General features: G+C 41.2%; 1 protein-coding gene across 2 annotated transcripts in view; it reads right to left on the bottom strand.

Annotated features, from left to right (window-relative positions):
• ano2b (anoctamin 2b) overlaps positions 1-10523 on the bottom strand; it is a 109631-nt gene extending 99108 nt beyond the window's left edge. For both annotated transcript variants that reach the window (XM_049566701.1, XM_049566700.1), the window contains exons 1-3: positions 9853-10523; positions 6966-7007; positions 3090-3473 (exon numbers count right to left, since the gene is read on the bottom strand). In XM_049566701.1, the coding sequence (XP_049422658.1) occupies positions 3090-3473; positions 6966-7007; positions 9853-10023 (597 nt within the window). In that variant the 5' untranslated portion in view covers positions 10024-10523. The remainder of the gene's footprint in view (positions 1-3089; positions 3474-6965; positions 7008-9852) is intronic.
• Positions 10524-19533: the final 9010 nt, after the last annotated feature.

A 19533-nucleotide genomic window follows, 5' to 3' on the forward strand; every position in this document is an offset into this window, starting at 1 on the left:
GGCTAATTTTTCTGCAAAAAAAAGTCAGAAAACTCCTATTTTGGTCATGTGAATGAACTGGTGTCACTTAGCATGGCGCAACAAGGTGCAAATTACTGCCTGTTGATAGTGTTTACACACTGACATGATCTTATTTCACATTCTTGGTTGAGAAAAAATATTCCATTCACAGGCTTAAGCTGAGCAGGTAAAGTTGGATATCTTAGTGTCCCTTTGGTCATGATCGTGCCTGCACTTTGTTCGCTTCAAAGCTGACACACACTTTTACCTGGTGTTTCTGTTATTTTTTTTCCAACAGCAGCAAGGTGACTAAAAAAGACGGCTCAGTGCATAAAACATCAAAGGGAAATAAAAGATAGATTTCAAAGTTTAACAGAAACCTCCTCATGACACTCGTCTCTTGCTGGTGTGATAGCCTCCTTGCATCCCTAACAACACATTGAGTCTCACCCACCTCTTTCCTCTACCATCTGAGCCAGGTTCCTATGTAGGCGCTCACCTTAAATAGCTCAAGACAGAGTTACATCAGCTCCTGTGTCAGGGTTTAAAATCCTGTTACAGTCTGTACAAACTGTAGTATCTAGTCTGTATATCAATCCACAGGCTGTCGGATAATGTCCGAGATTATACTCCTGATTACTTCTCCAGGTATTGTGATCAAATAGATCAACTGTAGGGAGATTACTGCTTTTTCAAAATGTAAGTTTGACATCATCTGCCAGCAGACCAGCAAGGGAACATGTTAGTAGTTTGCATATTTTGACCATTTCCTACTAATGCTCTATAGTTTACTCAAAGCTTCACCAATCCATGTTTTTAAATAAGACACCCTGCAGTTCCCTTCAGTTCTATGGAGCACTCATTGATTGTGTTTTGAGGCCCACAGTGTTCATGTTTTGTGTCCCTCTCGTCAGCATTGTTTCCGGCTGCAACACACAGCTGTTTGCAGCAAAAAGCTCTTTTAAACCTACTGTACACCACCCGTCCAGCCCAAAACAGCAAGCAGACAAAGCCAGCAATTAGCTGGTAAACAGAGAGGAGTATTTAGCAGCTAAAAGGACAGATACACTCATCGGCCACTTCATTATTAGGTACACCTTGCTTGTACCAGGCTGGACCCCTTTTGCATTCAAAACTGCCTTAATCCTACGTGGCATAGATTCATCATGCTGCCTGGAAATATTCCTCAGAGATTTTGGTCCATATTGACATGACAGCATCACACAGCTGCTGCAGATTTGTCAGCTGCACATTCATGATGTTAATCTCCCGTTCCACCACATCCCAAAGGTGCTCTATTGGATTGAGATCTGGTGACTGTGGAGGCCGTTGGAGTACAGTGAACTCATTGTCATGTTCAAGTTGATACAAGGCAGGATGGATCCATGCTTTCATGTTGTTTACACCAAATTCTGACCCTACCATCTGAATGTCACAGCAGAAATTGAGACTCATCAGACCAGGCAACGTATTTCCAATCTTCTATTGTCCAATTTAGGTGAGCCTGTGTGAACTGTAGTCTCAGCTTCCTGTTGTTAGCTGACAGGAGTGGCACCTGGTGTAATCCTCTGCTTCTGTAGCCCAGTTCCTCTGGGCCCAAAGTTCCTCTGCTTCAGGGTTCGATGTGTTGTTGGTTCAGATATGGTCTTTTGCATACCTTGGTTATAACGAGCGGTTATTTGAGTAACTGTTGCCTTTCTATCTTCTTGAACCAGTCTGGTCATTCTCCTCTGACCTCTGGCATCAACAAGGCATTTTTGCCTAGAGAACTGCCGCTCACTGGAAATTCTGTCTTTTTCAGACCATCCTCTGTAAACCCTGGAGATGGTTGTGCGTGAAAATCCCAGTAGATCAGCAGTTTCTGAAAAACTCAGACTACATGCCTAAATACATTGAGTTGCTGCCACGTGATTGGCTGATTAACTATTTTCATTCACGAGCAGTTGAACAGATGTACCCAAAAAAAGTGGCCAGTGTGTGTATTCTTCAGGAGTTGGTGGAGACCAAAACAGAGCTAAAAAGGAAAGTGATAGACATTCATAAGATGGGAAAAACACTACTTCAAATTCATGCTAATGTTGCTCAGTTTCTGCTGGACTCTGTCGTCGTCATTGTTTTTTAACATGTTTGCTATGTCAACTAAGGTGATGACACATCAATGTGAACAGCTTGTTAAGCTGCTCCTAAATAACCAAAAAATAAATGAAAGCAGGTTTAACTGTCGACTTTTAGCTAATGTTCCTGATGCCAAGATGTTTGTTTATATTGCTTATTTTTATTGCATCTATTATTCTTATTATAATCTTTATTTGAATCTTGTTTGGTTTATTGTCTATTTTATTTGACTGTTACAGGGTGAGCCTGCCTGAGGCCTATAACTTTCACTGTCTCATTGCAGTGTACAATGCACTAGCACATAAGACAATAAAAACCTTCAACCTTGAGCACAGTGGGCTTTTATTCCATTAAATGTTCCCACCTTTCATACAACAGCTTGTTTCAGACCAAGGTTGTTTTCTACAAACCTTTTAATGCACCAACAAGGAAGAGTACACACCAAAAGCACCAATCTGAACTGCATCCCCTACATTATACCAGAGACCATCTTGTAAGGGATCACTCCAGCTACGATAAAGCAGTGCGCAACTTAACACAAATTTGGGCCAGGGGCATGAAGTGGGGGGAAATGGCCCCTTCCCTACCCCACTATTTCTGGCACCCTTGCTTGGACAACACCCATCTTCAAACTCACCCACTGTGATCTCGACTACACAGGGGTGTAAAGTGGGGGTGCCAATGGCCTACTTCCCTACTTCAGGACCCCTCGCTCAAAGCAAAGTACTCAAACCAGCTTCTGTGGTAGTTCCCACTATGGTAGGTGTCTCCAGGACCACATTTTGCAATGATGACAGACACAAACAGACTTACAAGGTGAAAACAAGACCAGCCATCAGGATATTGTCGCAGCTGCTAAATAACATGTATAAAAAGTATGAGATATGGGCCCATCTTCGGTACCAATACAATGTCTTGGAGACAAGAGGAAGGGTAGGATATGGACATTAGCATGACCACACATGTACACTCACCTCTCTGTCTCTCTCTATCTCCAGGCCGGCTTCCACCAGGTTGGCCTCAAATTCCTGTCTGATTAAACGCATCTCATGGTCAGCTGGCTCCGTTAACTCGTTCCCTCCTGCACCTCCAAGTTCCATAAACACCTCGCCGGCACTGGCAGCATCCCCTCCCCGTACGCTGCCTCTTCTTGCTGCCGCATCCGAAACCGCCGAAGGGGGAAAGTTGCCATTGGAAACGATGGATAATCTGTCGTGTGAAACTGAGGTGCTGGCGCGAGATCGAATGGAGCTGCGCCGTCGCTGATGGAAGACCAGAACGTAATCAACTTTCCGTCTGCCATCAGAGAAGTAGAGGCCCTCCCCGCTGGCCTGAGGACTTGAAATGGAACCCACGACCTGCAGGGAGTCAAGAGAAACCAAAAGGGAATTTAAAATATACAGTAAGCGAGCTGTGTTGTAAAAAAGTAGCACATTAGCACCTACCATTGAACCTGATGTTAGAGGAAACCCTCATCTCCATCATATTACCATTTGTTTACAATACTCAATTGCAAGGCATCACAATCACTTTAACAAGTACATAGTGTTTAAAGCCAGCATACACAGAACCTTTACGCAGCAGTGGAGTTATGTAATAACTGTTTGAATGAACTTAAACATCTACTGCACTGTCAGCACACGCAAACACAAGTGGCTTTTGGCAGGTTCTCAAAAACACTGAAATGAAAACCTTCAGCAGCAGAGTGGGCAGTCAGCTCACCTTTGGCAGTTTTATTCTTTATTTAGACAGAGGGAAAGTAGAGAGGGAGACTAAACATGGACGACACAAGAGGGAACGCTCTATAGGCTCTGGGCAGGATGAGAGATTTTCTAACTTCCTAAGAGCAGGTTTCTTACTTATCAGCAGGACAGGCTTTTAAAATGTGGAGTTAAATTCTACTCTCTTCATAAACAGTGCGTGTTTGTCAAGGCTGTATCCTTATGTAGTCATATGCTTTTATTTTGTTAAAACAATAAATAATGCAACATCACTTACATTAATTAGATAGATAAATAGATGAGCACAGATGTATCGTCAAGCTCAAGTTTCCCACAGAGTACACAGTATTAGCTTAATCTTTCATCTATTGTGTCACTGTAGCTCTGCCATTGGTTGGGTCTTGCTAAACAGAAAAAAATGCTAGTGTTAGTGGCTTAATCAATCCTTAGTAACTATTTGTTTTTTTACATGTGTGGGAAAAATATCTCCCAGATTCATGAAGAAATGCTTTAAACCTGCAATGAGTTTTTTGGCCACTTGGGGGCGGCAGAAACAAGTTATCAACACAGCACTGACATATCACCTTTTAAATTGATTTGGTCAACTTTTCAGCGAGCAGTTGTGAATGTATGAAAGACAGTTTGTATGGACTGACATGAGCATTCATTTGGAGTCGTGTTTCTTGCCACCGAGTAAACAAACGTCGAATATTCACTCTCTTTTAGCTCTGCTTTTGGTCTCCACCAACTTCAAGGGAAAACCAGGGAGATATATGGCACTTTGGATGCTAAATGCTCCACCATGTTCAACAGCTAGCATTTTGTACTGTGTCTGTTTGCCATTTGGTAAGACACTACGAGAGCCTTGGGAGAGAACAAAACTGTTAAGTCGAGGGCTGGACAGCTAAACAATGAGCTCAGACTCTCTATAAAACTCTGTAAAGCCGATGCGTATATTCTGTTCTGAACATAATAATTCTTTGTCTGTTCATCACAACGAGCCACCCCCTTTCAGAGAATGCGTACCTTAAGAGATGGCGCCCCCACCCAAAAAATTTATCACAACTTCAACTTCCCATTCTCTACTGTATGACAAAAAAAACTGATAGTGCGAGTTGGATCCAGGATCCATTCCTGTAGGCCTATACTGTTTGTGTGTGCAATCAAAAAATGCCTCACCATTTCCCACCAGCCAAACAGCTAACGTTGTTTTTTTCTATCATACTGCCTGGACAAACTTCAGTTTTTACTCTGATTTTACCATCCTTGGTATAGATGCTGAAACATCACAAAATGTAGTTTACAGAACTCCCTCAATCAATGTTAAGTTTAGCTTGGATCTAGATGCGGCTATATGCTTTGTTGGTTCGAAGGCTAGATTAGCTAAAATATTTGAAAGCCCTCAGGCATCCATGGTCCTCTCACACAGGTTTTTTCATTTATTTAAATTGATTCGACCTCTTATAAGGCATGCAAAGACTATATTTGATTGATATCTTGCTTGCACCTGTTTCAGTTTCCTATGGCTCTTGTTATATACACAATGGGTTTTAACCTTAAAGGTTAAAATTGTGCACAACTTTGACTGTTTTCTCAGTGTTTCTTACTTTTAAACAAGCCGACTTAAATTTCAGTTTAAACATCAGGGTAATTAGTCGTTAGGAACAGCTCTAGCTGAGCGGTACATGTAGGCTACTGTTACTGAACAGCCTGTGGGCAGTTGGGGTGGGCAATATTTCCCGAAAATAACATCACAATATTTAAGGGTATTTTTGCAAAACTTTTGAAATTTCTTGCTCCTGGTTGACGAAATCACTTGATGACACTGACTCCTGTGTGTGCACAGCGAGACAGTAGAGGAGAGATGCTGTGCCGCTGCCAGAGGAGCCGTTGAATGAGTTCCCTCTGAGCGGTAAGCCGCTCAAAGAGCCTCAGAAGTCCGGGGCTGTTCATAAAACATTCAGGACACCACAGTTTATTCCACATTACTGAAGCTGCTCCTCTTTTTGGAACCCCCTGCAGAGTCTGTAATAATTTCAATGCTAGCCAAGCTTGTTGTTGCCATGGGTAACAGTATGACATAAATATGTCAACAAGTCGCGAGTATCACAATCTGAATTTTTCATATCATATAAAAAATTATACTGGTATTATTGTAAGCAAGATGATATGGCACACCCCTAGTGGGCAGAGAGGGTATCAGCTTGCCCACCAACCATTTTCTAATTTACAATGAAAATAAATTGATTCACACTAGAAACCTTTTTTTTGTACTTTGAATGTAAATAAGGTCCTAGAGTGCACTGATAAAAGCATCAAAACAGAGGGTGTTTATTTAAAAAAAAAGGGAAAAAAAGTGCCCAGGGAGGATCACATGGACCCCCAACAGAGGTCCAGGCTAAGCCCTGAACGTAGTCAAATCTTAGAAACACCCCTGCATACAGTCCAGCTGACCTGTGCGGGACAGCTACAACTGGATTTGCCTCTTAGCAAACATGAGTGAGGACAATGTCGAAAGACTTAGCACAGGCAATTCATGTATTATATATCTACAGATAAATATTAATATTGTTTGTTTATCAACTGGCCCCTGGCCTCCTGTCATTTTGTAAAAGTGGCCACTGGGCAAAGCACGCTGAGTATACCTGATGCAGGCTGCTACCTTCAAACTCCTGAACTTTCCAAAGGCTTACTGTTTGCTGACACTTCTTTATAATGAAGAACATAGAGCGAAAATTCCCATTTTGGTTTAGCAAAGCAGAGTCATGAAGGTTCCCACATGCTCGTGTTCTTTAAACGGTTAACAAAATGTTCCTGAAGGTTGCCAGAAGGTTATAAATCTTTTACAGAACCTCACCTGTTTGCTACCATAAAATGTTTTGTCGTTTCGTGCTGCCTGTTTGGGTCTAACAGTCTCCCACACAGCAGTAATAGTTAGACTTTCTGTTTGTAGTCAGCTTTCCGTAAACAGCAGCACGGAGTTCACAACAATGTCGGCAAATGTAAAATGACAGTGAAACTATTAACAGCAGGGCGTAACACAGACTGGCCACAGGTGAAGCTAATTAAAGTCAAGACAGAGACGAGAGAAGCAACAGAGTGTCGGCGGATGGATACTGCTGTACTTACAGGGATCTTGTCTTCAGTCGGGGAGATCTGCATGCTGTTGCGCTTTAAAGACATACAGAGAAGTACAAGAAGAAGAAGCAGAAGAAGAGAGGGAGTGAAAGTTGGCGGTTTTCGCAGAAAAAGACAGCCAGATTCATCATCATCACCACCTTCACCCCCGTCATCCCCAAATGACACCTGAGGTCACTCCAGTTAGTCCACAGTACAAGAGGAGCGACGGCTCATCTGCACCAGGGCTCATTGTTTTCTATAAAGTAGATCAGTGAGATAGAAGAGGCTGAGCACACATGTATAGACTCAGCAGCCTGATCGCATGCTGGTGATACCCATCTATCCCGCTGTGTGATCTGGAGGCTGCCTGCGCACCGCCGGCGCTTTTGGCACGGAGTATGCCACACTGTAAAAAATGTCTGTCCTCAGCTTGTTGTTTTGGTTGTGATGCTGAATCTCAAAATTCCGTTTTAAATAAAAAAAAAATAAATAAATAGAATAAAATATTTCTGCCAAGTTGGTGAAAATTCAAATAATTTCCTGTATGGTTTCAACTGTTTATAGATATTTTTGATTATTTATGAACAGGGCCGCCCATAAGGGGGGAAAAGATGGAAAGGGCCCCTGGAAGCCTGTAGTATGAACATGTTCATCCATTAGTAGCCTAATGAAAGACAATTTTTATTTTGAACCAAAATATTCATTAGTACTTAAAACAACAAAAACATTCTACAGTCAAATGTATACTGTAAAAAGCTGTAAAATAAAAAAAACTCTTGAAAATGGTATTAGTCACTTTTTTTTGTACACAACCTTTGCCAGAAAAAAAAAGCCAGCCACATGATCTAAAAGGTTCGCTGATCTAAACCATGGACTGTATATAAAGATGGACAACGCGTCTCAACTTCCTTCCACTGTACAAAAGTGAAGCCAAAATATCCCCGTTACGGCCGCTGCCATTTTGTGCTGATGACATCATTTGGAGCCAGAGTCTGCACAATAGCATTCTCTGCTGTGTCAAATTCCCATCCATACACACGTCAGACCAATCACAAGCAGCACCATTGATTGTAAGCGCATCATTTGGCATACATAGCTGTTAATCGTAACATCAAACAAATTAGAACCAAACTTATAAGAAAAACCAAAAATTGAACAAACAGCAGTGTGATAAGAACTACCTAAAATGATTGAAACCATCTTTGGGAAAAATTTATTTGACGTGCACTTTGATCTTTCACTTTTGCTAACATGGAGGGGGCAGGATTTATGACCTATACTGCAGCCAGCCACCAGGGGGCGATAAAGATGTTTTGGCTTCAATTTTGGGGAGTTGTCATGTCATTCATTTTTATTATACAGTCTGTGATCTAAACTAGTGGTGTGTCTCAAATCACATACTTCCGTTAGTACACTTCAGTGTAGTATACTATGTGCACTACGTACTCATTGGCGTAGTGTGCGAATTTCGACAGGGTAGTGTTGTCTCAAACCAAACACGGCCGTTTTGCACTCACCGGAAATGATGACCGCAAATTAGCTAGTTAGCAAACTAGCATTAGCATTAGCATTAGCGTTATCGTTTGCGGCACCAAATCATTACAGACTGCTAACTGCTAACACCCAGTAAACATACTGCTGGCTTATCCCCAACAACGGTATAGTGGTGCTTAGTGCAAAAAACACATGTATTTGTACAATGCAGCGGCGTTCACAGTCACACACTCCTTGGCCGCTATTTCCAGTTTGAAAAGTGGTCCCTCCCCTTCCGCTATGTAGCCAAGATGGCGAGAAGTGTCCAGAGTTCCACACACACTCACCTTCTTGACCATTTTGAGTGCACCATCGGGGTAATCATAGTGCACTGCATTTTTCCATACTTCTCAGTGTGAACGCACTTATGCACTCAAAATATTAAGTGTAAGTACAGAAGTACGCGATTTGAGACACAGCCTAGGATGGACTTTGTCACGGGCAGAGCCATTTCTGTGGACTGGCTGGTTCCTGATATACATTACAGGCTATCTCAAATTTTACCTGACAGAAAAAAAGAAAAAAAAATTGCATTAAAATGTAGAGCTATGTAATCATTCCCTGCAGCCCTTTTCCCCCTATTTCATATTTTTTAAAAAAAATGATATACTTATCTTGCTCTTATTTTTAAAAATGACAGGTTAAGATGTATATTTTTTGTAGTGTGGAGAGAGGGAGCAGCCTTGGTTGCTTAGACAGCCCACTGATGTAACTTGGAGAGAGACCTGTGTTTTCCTAATAGCTACACCATAATCACAGAAGCAAATATAATATAAAATGTAATTGAAGCATAGTTTTTGTCCCAGGAATATATTTCTGTCTTCCTCAGAATGAGTATTTTTAGGTGATATTTCATCACACACACACACACACACACACACAGATACCTTCTGAGGTGCAGCTAACCTCAGGCTTTACCATTAACCTATTTCTAATATCAGCCTTAATCCTCAGCTGTCTTTTCCCTAAACTAACATTAACCTTGAACTGATGTGTTCACGCTTTTTACTGAAATTCAGGTCAAAGTCAGTTCAGGTCCAGATATCTCAGTTACAACTTTTATTTTGAAAGACTCTTGAGAAACAAATTTGGGAGAACAGCTCCCTCCATCATCATAACAGATTAAAAGTCATGAAGTCGTTTTAATGAGATTCTTTCTATTTTATGCTGAATCATAAAATGATGCAATGGTATGCAATACGTTTCCCGCACAGGAAATATTACATGATTAACTCATTTTTACAAGTTGTTCCTAGTGTGTCTGAGCAGGCTCTAACCTTAAACTGGTTCCCAAAACAGGAAGGAAAAATACATCAATGTGTTGTTTTTTACCAACACACACTTTATGTGTTTGTTTAATCACCTGTAACAAATGCTGTGATTCCTCAGTCCAGGGTTCTTCTTTATAAGGCTCAGGTTCCAGGATGCTGTAGGACATGGGGTCCAGTCCCATCCCGGACATGTCCTTGGTCAGATGATACAGGGCGTCGCTGTGGATGGAGGAGGACTCGCTGAGGGCTGTGGCCACTTGCATGAAGCTTGCACCATTGGTCCATGATTCTATAAGACATTTATTTGGAAATGCAAAGATTGTAACTCAGGGTTTAGCATCTTGATTGGACACAAAGGAACTCTATGCTGAGGCAAGTAGAAATTAGTCACTAAAACTCAACACTTTAGACATGGAGGTGGTGAAGAGGTGCATCTATAGACACTGGGTCCAGTTTACTCCAGGTAAATATTTCCCACCAGGTCCACAAAAACAGAAAAGTGAAACAAGGTGAAACTGGAGTTTCTTGGATGATTCAGCTGTATTGATTCAGGTGTATTTTCACATCTTGTCCTGTGCAGCTTTCTTTTGTTAACCCAGGCAAAGTAAACCAGCCGTATTGAAACTTTCAAGCTTGCTTCCCATTTATGAATTTCAGAATAGTCATAAAATAAAAATAAAAAAAAGGATGAGGATGTGCCTCTATCCTAAAATAATTGAGACAACAGCATGACTATTAACGTAATGTTCTCAGATTTGGTTGAAAAGATTTGCCAGCTGTCAGTTATTGCCAACACCTATGATACATGGTTTGTAGTAACTTTAAGGGTGGAAGAAAAAGCCTCCAGGGGAGAAACTTGTTGCTGCATCTTAAGTTGCATCTCTCGCCAGAGATAAAAGTAAACGTCTCTGCCCTACAGCCCATTGATCTCCAAGACATTTGGGGGAATAAGCTTTTTCGCTTTCTTGCCCAGAGTTAGAGGAGAAGATCAATACCACTCTCATGTCTACATAAGACCGGAACCAGCAGCCGGTCAGCTGAGCTTAGCACAAAGACAGGAAACAGGCAGTGCCGGACTTAACACATTCAGCACCCTGGGCAAGCTCTCCCTGAGCACCCTCCACATTATTATTGTAATCTTTTATATATTTTTTTGTACTTTTCATGAACTAAAACAAGAGCTAAATAGAAATACACAAATAAACTTAGCTAATAAACAATAATAATAATAATAATAATAAAACAAATCATACGGGAAAATGGTAGGCCTATGTGCAAATTTGCGATTTTCATATTCTTTTCCCTTACTCTAATGCTCTCCATGTTCTTTCCATTCCAAACATACTCTTTTTACAAACTCTCACACAGCTTGTGCAGTATAATCCAAGTCTCAGTACTTCCCAAACACATGCATTTTGGCTTAAACCTCACTATTTCAAACACTTTCACATAAACAGCTCAGGCGCACCACTCGTCCGTGCCCGAGACAGTATATGCGGAAGTGACTTGGTTTATACAGCATGGAGTTTGTAAACAAATGTTTTGATGTAGTTTTGCTGTTGTAAAATACGGCCCCCCATTACTTCAGTTCATTAAGAATTTTCTCTGTTTTTGGATTCTTCGTTCACTGTTGAGGCATGCAAACAAAGCAAAATTTTCTGCTTGAATTTCAAGCTTGGGGTGAGCTATTGATACACAAATTATCATTAAGGGGGTGAAGTGTTCCTTTAAATGTCAAGAATTAACACCTTATATCGCCTTTGTTTAACTTTTATTTTTAAAGGATGTAGTGTGGTTTTATGTGGGGTTATGTAACTATTTCTTGGTGGAGTGAAGACTTGTCATCACTGTGATGTTGCTAGGAAATCTGCGGAGGCTTCAGGAAGTTACTGCTCCTGGCTAAGAAATAGTCTGCCACATAACTCCCCCTTATAACCACAACCTGTCATTTTAATACCTTTTGTATGTATTTAACAACTAAGATGTTATGTGTAAACCACGAGTTATAGCAGTGCTGGTAGGCATTTATTTCTTTTTACCTTTGGACAGAGCTAGGCTATTTTTTTGCCCCTGTTTCCAGTCTTTATGCTAAGCTAATCAAACATGCTGCTGGCTGGAGCAGTACCCACCTACTTTCCTCACACACATTTCCTTATCAAACCTACATATAGGACCTTTTGGTTATGACGCAACCTCACAATTTCCTATTATTTGAAGCCACAAATATGCAAAGTGTCCTTGTGAAGCTTTGTTTCACACTGTACAAATTGATATGCGTGTCAGTCAATCACAAACCCTGTCTCAAAACACACACAACACGCACAAATGACAAGCCTACGTAGAGCTCACTTCTCAACAATCAGTCTCAAAACACAAAGAACACAATATAATACAAATAAAAGAATAAAACACAAGACAGAGAATATTGTAAATGGTAAAAGAGTTTGATTGTGTACACGGTGCAGGGAAGAAAAGACCAGCAGATTACTTGTTGCTCAGCCACTGTTTAAATTGAGAACTGTGATTTTTTCCAAACAGCTTTTCTCGGAGGAGTTTAAAGTTCAGTGGTGACAAATGAGACATTCCTCCATCTTTATCAAGCTGATTGCTGTGTTGTCAGGAGCTGCAACAGATTTTTTAGTAATAAGGTTACTATGTGTGCGTATGGTTATTTTAGGGATACAGACAGCTGTAGCCATAGTAACGCACCAGGCCACGTGCTGTGCTCTCATTTCAGCACCATGGACAGCTCGCTCTATTTCATTCTATCTTCCTCTCCCTCATCCACACGCAGTTGGACAACACTTAAACATAGTGAGTGAGCAGGAACCAGGTCAAGAGGGGAAAATATTTTTATAATGTCTCTTTTGAAGTATTTTTGGCCTACAAGGACAGAGATTTTATGGCAACAGTTGTGTTTGTGTTCCTCACTGCTCACTTAACAGCAGCTCAGTAGCCTGGAGGTTAGAGAGGCAGGCCTGTAACTGGAAGGTCGCCAGTTTGAATCTAGTAGGAGGGGAAATGAATGAGAAAATCCCTCATGTATAAATATAAAGCAGGGCATCACAGAATAAAACATGTTTCTGGATTCTGAAATAAAGTATAAAGTAGGTTAAACAAACACATTTTATGCACATGGAAACAGACATTTGAACATTTTCGAGTAGAGATTCCCAAAATAGGTTTTGGGGGTTGTGAGGGTCCCCTGGCCTTTACCTGTTAAATGTCAAATTAGCAACACTAAAATTAACACGTATCAACAAGGAGGAGACTCAAAATGACCACGAAGAGATGCAAAGGAGCTGCAGAGTCACAAAATGACTACAAAGAGATACAAAACGACCAAAATAGACACAAATATACCTCAAAGAGACACAAATGGACCTTTTCAGAGACACAAAATGATAATAAAGACATGCAAAGGAACTATAAAAGGACACAAAATGGGCACAAAGAGATGCAGAGGAACTACAAAGGCACACAGAACGAAAAAACACACAAATATACCTCAAAGAGACACAGATTGACCTTTAAAAAGACTCGAAACAACATCAAAGACATGCAAAGGAACAACAGAGAAACACAAAATGACGACAAAGAGATACACAATGAGTACAGAAAGACACAAAATGACCACAAAGAGATGCAGAAGAATTGCAAAAAGACACAGAATGACTACAAAGAGATGCAAAACTACCAAAAAAGACATAAATATATCCATGAGAGACACAAAATGGCCTCAAAAAGACAAAAAAGGACAACAAAGACACGCAAGGGAAGTATGAAGAAACACACAACGACCACAAAGAGACACAAAATAATTACAAAGAGATGCAGAGGAACTGCAAAGAGACACAGAACGACCAAAAATACACAAATATACATCATAGAGAATGCAAAATGGCCTCAAAGGGACAGCAAAACTACCAAAAAATAAATAAATATATCCATAAGAGACACAAAATGGCCTCAAAGGGACACAAAACAACAATAAAGACATGAAAGGGAACTGCAAAGGGACACAGAAGCACTACAAAGAGACACAAAATAACTATTAAGAGACACAAATATACCTCAAAGAGACACAAACTGACCGTCAATGACACACAAAACAACAACAGGGAGATATAATGACCACAAAGAGATGCAGAGAGACACAGAATGACTATGAAGAAAAACAAGTTGACCAAAATAGACACAAATATACCCTAAAAGACACTAAATGACTTCAAAGAGAAATTAAACAATTACACAGAAACACATACAATCCACAAGGACACACAAAATTACCAACAAGAGACACAAAACAACAACAAAGAAGGCAAAACCAGCACAAAGTCTGTGCATCTTCCCCCCAGTGTAGAAGAGGCAATGGGGCCCTTCTGGATGTCTGTGCCCAGGAGCCCATTGCCACATAATCTGCCCATGTTCATTTAGCATAATTTGTCGGAAAATATGTAAAGATTAACATACATTTTGCTCATTTATGTCGTTCTGTTATCATGTTTAATACCACATTTCCTTACACAAGGTGTTTACGGAGAATTAAAATTCTAAATTGGGATTTAACATTTCACTTTGTTTCCCCTTTTGTGTGCCCAAGAGTTAAAAAGCTTCCTCTGTCTCCTAAAAAAGTTGCTTGATATAATATCCGGACCTTTTGGAATTTCACACTGCCCCGGCTTCTCAGACTGATTGTGTAAGATAAACACTCTCTCTATCACAGTCATTTCTAATGGCTGAGACAAAGGGCACCCTTCAGAGAGCAGCTAATGGGCAGCAGCACTGCACAAAGCCTTAATGCTGATGCTTTTAAACATGTTGTCTCAGCTCTGCCTCGCTGATTGTGTGGAAGCCTTCACCCTGTCTTATTTTAGTTTCATGTTGTTACCATCTTGATTAATTTAAAATCGCAGCTGTAAAGATTTTCAGCATTTTGAAGTGATGTGCAAGTTCTGCAACACCTGTTTTTGAAGGTGTGCTGAAATCTGCTGGAAAAAAAATTCAAAAATGTGTTCTGTTACTGCAGAAGGATGTTTGACACTAGTTGGCTGTTTATCCACTGCAGACAGATAGTTTCTCCGAGCTTCTTAAAGGCTCCCTGTAGAGTTTCTGACCTATATTAAAGCTATGGAGCGTTTTTTTTTTTTTTTTTATGAATGGGTCTCCTGTTATTTGTCCTGTGGCACATGCACGAGGATGCACATGCACTCTTGTGGGTGATGTGATTCACAGTCCTGTTTCACATTATTCTTCTGATGTTGGTAATGCACTGAGAAACAAAGCAGGACACTAAGAAAAATGGGAAGGAAAAGACGGCTAAGTAAACACTTAAAGATATACTATGCAGGGTTATCCTAACAAGCAGCGTATAACTCGTTTAAAAGTAATCCCTCTAAGTCATCACTTATGACCAAGAAGAAGTGTGAGGCCATGTATTTTTCTGTAGAGCCCTCTGCCTGTATTTTATTTCCTTCTTACTGCATTTTGCTTCATTTGGGACATTCCTGGTCACAGCGCACAGGTGAGCTTGGGTAGCAACCCAGTGCCAGACAATAAACAGCAGGTATCTAGGAGATCTAAGAGGAAGCTATGAAAATTGTGGAACAGCAACAAAATAATGCAAATATGGCGAGGCGAAATGCGAAGCAGACAAAGCTGGGGTTGACATTGGCGTTGGTGTTGGCGTTGGCTTTCACTTTCACTGGCAATACTGTTAACAAACAGTAACTGACAATTTGTGCATAGTATACCTTTTGAAATCAGCTTTGCAAATGTTTTATGAGGAAGGTAATGCATTCAACAAGTTTGCAGTGCACACAATGCATTTTGGTGAATAACACTGACTATAAACATAACTTTTGTTGGTCTACAAGAAAACTCCAAAGGGCCCCTTTAAAGCGGTATCTAACAAGTGGATGTACAAGCAGGATTTTGTCACACATCACAACTACTTTGGAAGACAATCATGATCCAAAACGTAACTCAATAGACAATAGACAGTAGCTTCAGTCCGTCCTCATTCCCAGGCTGTCAAATACTTACACTTTGTCATACAACCCAGTGTGTGACATCAACGCCAAAAGCACGCTTTAGCATCTTTATGAGATGCACCAGGCTTTCAGCTAACTCTAATGTAAACTAATCCACAGCAATACTTGACACTGAGAGCAACCAACATGATATAGAGAGAGAGAAAGTGGGCACAGGGTGGGAGGGAGGGGTAGTGGACAGGTCAAACAAAACAAGACTTTCACCCACGAGACCACAGTTCATGTGTGAAACCAAAAGTCATTGTTGTTTTATTGTAACATAACAATTTACGTATGGACATTTTTGCGCTCTGAGAACGCAGGGTTACTCGTGGTCCCTAAAGTCTCCAAAAGTAGATCAGGAGCCAGAGCCTTCAGCTATCAGGCTCCTCTCCTGTGGAATCATCTTCCTGTTACGGTCCGGGAGGCAGACACCGTCTCCACATTTAAGACTAGACTTAAGACTTTCCTCTTTGATAAAGCTTATAGTTAGGGCTGGCTCAGGCTTGCCCTGTACCAGCCCCTAGTTAGGCTGACTTAGGCCTAGTCTGCCGGAGGACCCCCCTATAATACACCGGGCACCTTCTCTCCTTCTTTCTCTCTCTCTCTCTCTCTCTCTCTCTCTCTCTCGTATTCTATTACTGCATCTTGCCAACTCGGCTTCTTCTCCGGAGCCTTTGTGCTCCACTGTCTCTCAGATTAACTCATATCACAGCGGTGCCTGGACAGCGTGACGTGTGTGGTTGTGCTGCTGCTGTGGTCCTGCCAGATGCCTCCTGCTGCTGCTGCTGCCATCATTAGTCATTAGTCATACTTCTACTGTTATTATACACATATGATTATTGTCACACATGTATACTGCCAGATATTAATATATACTTTCAACATATTGTACCACAGTAGCCAGAACTATAACTATAATATTATTACTTTCAATAATGTTGTTGTAAGCTACTGTCATTACCTGCATCTCTCTGTCTCTGTCTTTCTTTCTGTCTCATTGTGTCATACAGATTACTGTTAATTTATTATGCTGATCTGTTCTGTATGACATCTTTTGCACGTCTGTCCGTCCTGGAAGAGGGATCCCTCTTCCTGATCCCTTGCTCTTCCTGAGGTTTCTACCATTTTTTTTTTCCCCTGTTAAAGGGTTTTTTTGGGGGAGTTTTTCCTTATCCTCTGTGAGGGTCCAAAGGACAGAGGGATGTTGTATGCTGTAAAGCCCTGTGAGGCAAATTGTGATTTGTGATATTGGGCTTTATAAATAAAATTGATTGATTGATTGATTTTGTCGACAAATGCTTATTTTAACCCAAAACATGATCTTTTTTTCTGAACCTAAACAAAGAAATGTTTTGTGTGAAACCTAATCGCGACTGTTTCACCACATTAACCACATATTATAATGTGTACGTGACACAGATAGGCTTAACTGTGCCCTGTGCCTCATTATGAGATGCAGAAGGGCGTGTCAAAACATCAGAATTTGACGATCTGTAAATGAAAATGGGTTGGTAGTCTACTAATGAAATTTTTGAATTGAAAAAAAAAAATACATATGGATTTTTTTTCATGACAGCAAAGGAGTAATTTTAAACATTTTTAAACAACATAATTATTTCTGTATCAGCCACAAATTGTTATTCCAAGCAGAGTATTTCTATGTCTTCAAACATGTCTGGAGGGGGTCTTTAATTTTCCACCCAGCAGCCCTGATTGAACTTTCCACACGCTCCATTCTGGGTAAACAAAGTTCACAGAAGCCTGGTTTGGATGCCAAAGCAAGGCAGTGTGTGCAACAGCTGGGACGTCATTATTGGCTATCAATGGGCCATCTCCCGTCAAAGATACGGTATAATAATGACTTTGGAACATAAAACCTCCAGGAGGCTCGATAGTAAATCCTGACGTCCCTGCCAAATCATTCCCCAGCCGCAGTCAATATTGCCTGCCTGCCATCGTGTCAAAATGTTTCCCCTGGAGCAGCCCAATAAAATGCTTATGCACCACAGCACACAAGTTGCTTCTTCTGAAGTAAGCCTCTCAGCTCCGGGCAGTTTCTAAACAGCGATGGATGTTTCACTCAGCCTTTGCCTTTCAAGGTTTATGAGAATTTTAAGGTCAATTGAAATCAGCCATAAGAGCTTCGTCACCTCACTTACACTAAAGCACAGCCGCAGTCAGCCATGCAAACTAACCCGGATTACCGCCCTGCCTGAGCTTTACTGCCAGGGAGCACATCTCTAAGATAAAGTCATCCTAAAAACTGAGTCATTCTGTTCAAACTGGGTGTAAGAGTTCCTCTGGGAGACAAGCTGAGGACAATGAGGGGACTTCATTAGCACAGAGGGGTCTGGATGAATAAGCAAATTAAACTACAGCAGCCTCACATGCAACTGTATACCCAGCCTGCCGTAAAGAGCTGCCTGTTGACGGCTGCCCCACACGGCCTGCTGATACACACACAGACACAAACACACACACACACACTGGGGGGAAATGGGATGGGACAATAGGTGGGTTAGTCTACGGTGGTCCTGTCTATTGTGTCCTTTTTGTTGGGTGAGGATACAGGAGGGACAGGCAGGACAGGCCACACAAAGGAGAGTCCTGCTTGGTTTCCTATACGTTACCGCAACACTCACCTGCACAGGTAGAGGAGGGGGATTTGCGGAGAGCCATTTCGCCTCAACTCTTAGTGACACCAGCCGAGAGGCAGGCCTCGTTTCAGTCTTTGAGTTCCCAGTCAGTCAGTCAGTCAGTCAGCCATGCTGGTTTGCTTTCAGCAGCAGGTGAGAGGAACAACAGCAACACTCTGACTCAGTAGTGCAATCCTCAGCTCAGGAGAGGCTTAGCTCTGCTGAGATAATACGCTCCTCCAAATGGCTGACTGGGTAGCAGAAACTCCACAACTCAGCTTATTGTGTACACTTGCCTAATACACTGCACACCGGGGCTCATGGGTAACAGACCGGCTGGCTGATTGGGTGTTCTGCAAAGGAATTACAGCCACACAGACACAAGCAGAGATTATTGGGCCTCTAATGTGCATTAATTACTGTGCCTTCTGTTGAGGTTTAGATGCAAACCTGTGGGGTCTTAAGGGTCCGCTGTGTGGAGCTTAAGATAGGGGAGAGGCGCCCTAATGCAAATTAAAGTTATACTAAAGAGTTTCACCCAAAACAGGGAGGCACGTGTGACATACGGACAGTGGCAGTCTTAGAAATTTGTCATAGGGGTGGCCAGATGGAGCCACTGAAAATCTTAGGGTGGTACACCAGACATAAAAGCCATAACTTAATTTCATGATTTCTATTATTATATAGTTTATAGGCTAGTTGAAAACTGTGTCAATATGAGAGTTAAGGAACGACATACTGACTAATGGGACTAAGTTGTTACTCTGCAAGTCACAGGTCTTTGCACCCAAGTCCCACATCAAGTACCAAGTCCTAAACTTCGAGTTTCAAGTCCTAAACAAGCCATAATGCACTCTTCACCAAATGTTCAACCACATAATAATATGTTAAATTTACGATTTTTTTAAAAAAAAAATTGTATTGATTTGTTAAAGCAAGTTGTAATTTGTTGTGTCTCTAATTTTCTAGCCAAGCACTTTACATAGTTACCCAAGCACTCTGCAGTTGTTATACGCAAACGCAGTTATCTCTGGTATCATTTTTTCCAATTGGTAAGTGATGTAAAGTGAGTTCTTCATGGTTTTCTCCTGCACTGTGATTG

Source organism: Epinephelus fuscoguttatus, linkage group LG22, assembly GCF_011397635.1.
Source record: "Epinephelus fuscoguttatus linkage group LG22, E.fuscoguttatus.final_Chr_v1".
NCBI lineage: Eukaryota > Metazoa > Chordata > Actinopteri > Perciformes > Serranidae > Epinephelus > Epinephelus fuscoguttatus.